We start from the raw sequence: 2446 nt of genomic DNA, 5'->3' as shown, positions 1-2446 counted from the left end.
TATATATATTATAATGATGAAAATATACACACCAAAAAAAGAAATAAAAATAGTAAAAATAAAATACGGGATTCAGCAATAAGTTGACTTAATTTTTACTATATATATGGGTGTGTGTATGTTTGGTGTGGGATGTACATATTACCCTGCATTCCAAATCCAGTAGCATAGCACACATCATTTTCTGTAAATTGGTTGTAACTCTCGGAAATACATGCCGGACGAATGTAATTTGTAAATGGTACTGGCCTAGACAACTTCATTAGCACAAAGTCGTTTAAATCAACCGTATCAAAAACCTCATATCCTGGATAAAAGTAAACTAAGGATACTGGTATGATGAGGTGGTTGGCCGAGAAATTCTGATTTGTATTACTTCCAAACATAACACTTACATCTGCAAGTGCTCCAAAAACTAATCTGAAAAAAAAATGTCATTTTAAGAATTATTTCTAATACTGTAAAAAATACATATACAAAATAATGGCGCAGTGACAAATTTTGTTGCGATTTTACTTGTCGCATATTAAGACAGTCATGCCACACCTATGGCAATTGCCAGTCGATTTTTAGTATGACCACTGGAGGCGCGCAAAAAACCTATGTAGGCCCATATCTTGGATTACACTAGAGCAAAAGCGCCTCTTGTAGTCACAGCAGTCAATGCACTTCCTAAACGCGTACAGCACTTCTGCAAACGCAACTGTAAATGTTTTATATATATTATACTCTATTCTCAATCCAAGGGTTTTTACACTTAAATCTTGAATTCTTTTGTTTATTTAATTTCAATCATATTCTATACTTTCCAAATTATAATACAGTTAAAATATTTACAGTCTCAATTTCTAATCAAGTTTATAAAATCTTCAAACATTAAGTTACAGTTTTACCTCCGAATTTAACACTATTTTTAACGGTAACTGAATTTCTTGTATTTTAAATTACATTTTAACTGTATTTAAATGTTGTTTGGAGGAATTCTGCTGTGAACCTGCGAGTATCAGAAATCAGGTGATGAAATGTTTAGTTTTAAGAGAATGATTATTCATGTATCATTTCGTATTTTATGGTTTTATGTGAACGCACAGCAAAGCGACGTGCGCCACTAATTTCATTTTTTTAAAAATTTTTATTAATTACAAATGCCACGGTTTTGCTTCATTCAACTCACAGTCGCAAGGTGCATTCACACCGAATCAAAATTTTCAGATCGGAAGGGCTACAGAATTAATCAGAAATCGGATCAGATGTAAGAATAGGGGTGATGTGGTTCAGTGCATGTGGTTTCGAGTCGGAATCATTATAAATGCAGCTTTTCGCAATAGGAATGGACAATAGTAAAACAGCTATGGCTTCCGGTTTGAGCATTGCATTTGCATTTCAAGCGTACCGCCAAACAAGCTAATGATGCACAAGTTGTATAACGAAGGTTGACGTATGCAAGCAAGCTAAGAATACAATCATTTCTTCTAATAAGGTAATTTAGTAATATTCTTATTTTACTCAATTTAACAGAACAGAAAAAATAAATAAAAATAAAAACAAGCGGAGGAGCAGGGGCGTAGGCTGGTTTGAACCCGATGAGGTGAAAATTCAGAATTAAGAACTGGGGGTGAGAAAATTAAGGAAGCGGAACTATATTCATATTCCAATGAAAACTTAATGGTCATTTTTAGTATTTTACCTCAGTGGAACTAAGTTGCTGCTATGCGGAAGAGGGTCAGATAACAAAGGAACTTTCCATTAATCATACGGTTTCATTTGCACAAAACAGAAACAATGGTCATAAACAGTAAGCATTTAATATACAAATTCTACTCAATATTAGCTACGTATTTCAATTGGCAGAATTTTGTAAGCTATCAAGATTTACATGACATAAGAAAACAAAATGGTACTTACGAAAAGCAATGTGCTGCTGAAATTACCCATAATTCATTGATTAGGGTACATCCACACATTTTTTTATTATACTCGAAGATGAGACCTTGCCATGGCCAGCTACCAGGCAGAGGTTCCGATCCACCGATTATCCTTTTGGTACGTATGCCCGAGTGAAGAGGTCTTTGGCCGCAAGAGAAACCTATACAACTGACACGTATTTTTGAGTATTCGTTGCAAGTGTTATATATATAATGTTAAGTAGTCAAATACAGTATTACATATTTTTTCCTCCATTCTTCTCACCTACACTTTGCAAAATTGGCATAATAGTATTCTTACATATAAAAGATATTATATTTTATAATATATATATATGCTTGACAAAGGTTGATAACCGAAAACGTTTGCTCACTTAAATAAATTATATATCTGGCAACTTATTACCATCTCTCCAGAGTTTTTATTTTTTCTATCTTGTTTGCCAATGCAGCCCTCCAGTTATATATATATATATATATATATATATATATATATACATATATATATACATATATATATA

General features: G+C 32.8%; 1 protein-coding gene across 1 annotated transcript in view; it reads right to left on the bottom strand.

Annotated features, from left to right (window-relative positions):
* The window catches only part of LOC117106841, a 17297-nt gene that overhangs the window by 11101 nt on the left and 3750 nt on the right, over positions 1-2446 (bottom strand). The window contains exons 5-6 of the mRNA XM_033248314.1: positions 1906-2086; positions 396-420 (exon numbers count right to left, since the gene is read on the bottom strand). Coding sequence (XP_033104205.1) covers positions 396-420; positions 1906-2086 — 206 coding nt within the window. The remainder of the gene's footprint in view (positions 1-395; positions 421-1905; positions 2087-2446) is intronic.

This window comes from Anneissia japonica, unplaced genomic scaffold (genome assembly GCF_011630105.1).
Source record: "Anneissia japonica isolate Jap-2015-1 unplaced genomic scaffold, ASM1163010v1 scaffold1165_len1893470_cov193, whole genome shotgun sequence".
Classification (NCBI taxonomy): domain Eukaryota; kingdom Metazoa; phylum Echinodermata; class Crinoidea; order Comatulida; family Comatulidae; genus Anneissia; species Anneissia japonica.
This window is presented reverse-complemented; position numbering and strand designations above follow the sequence as displayed.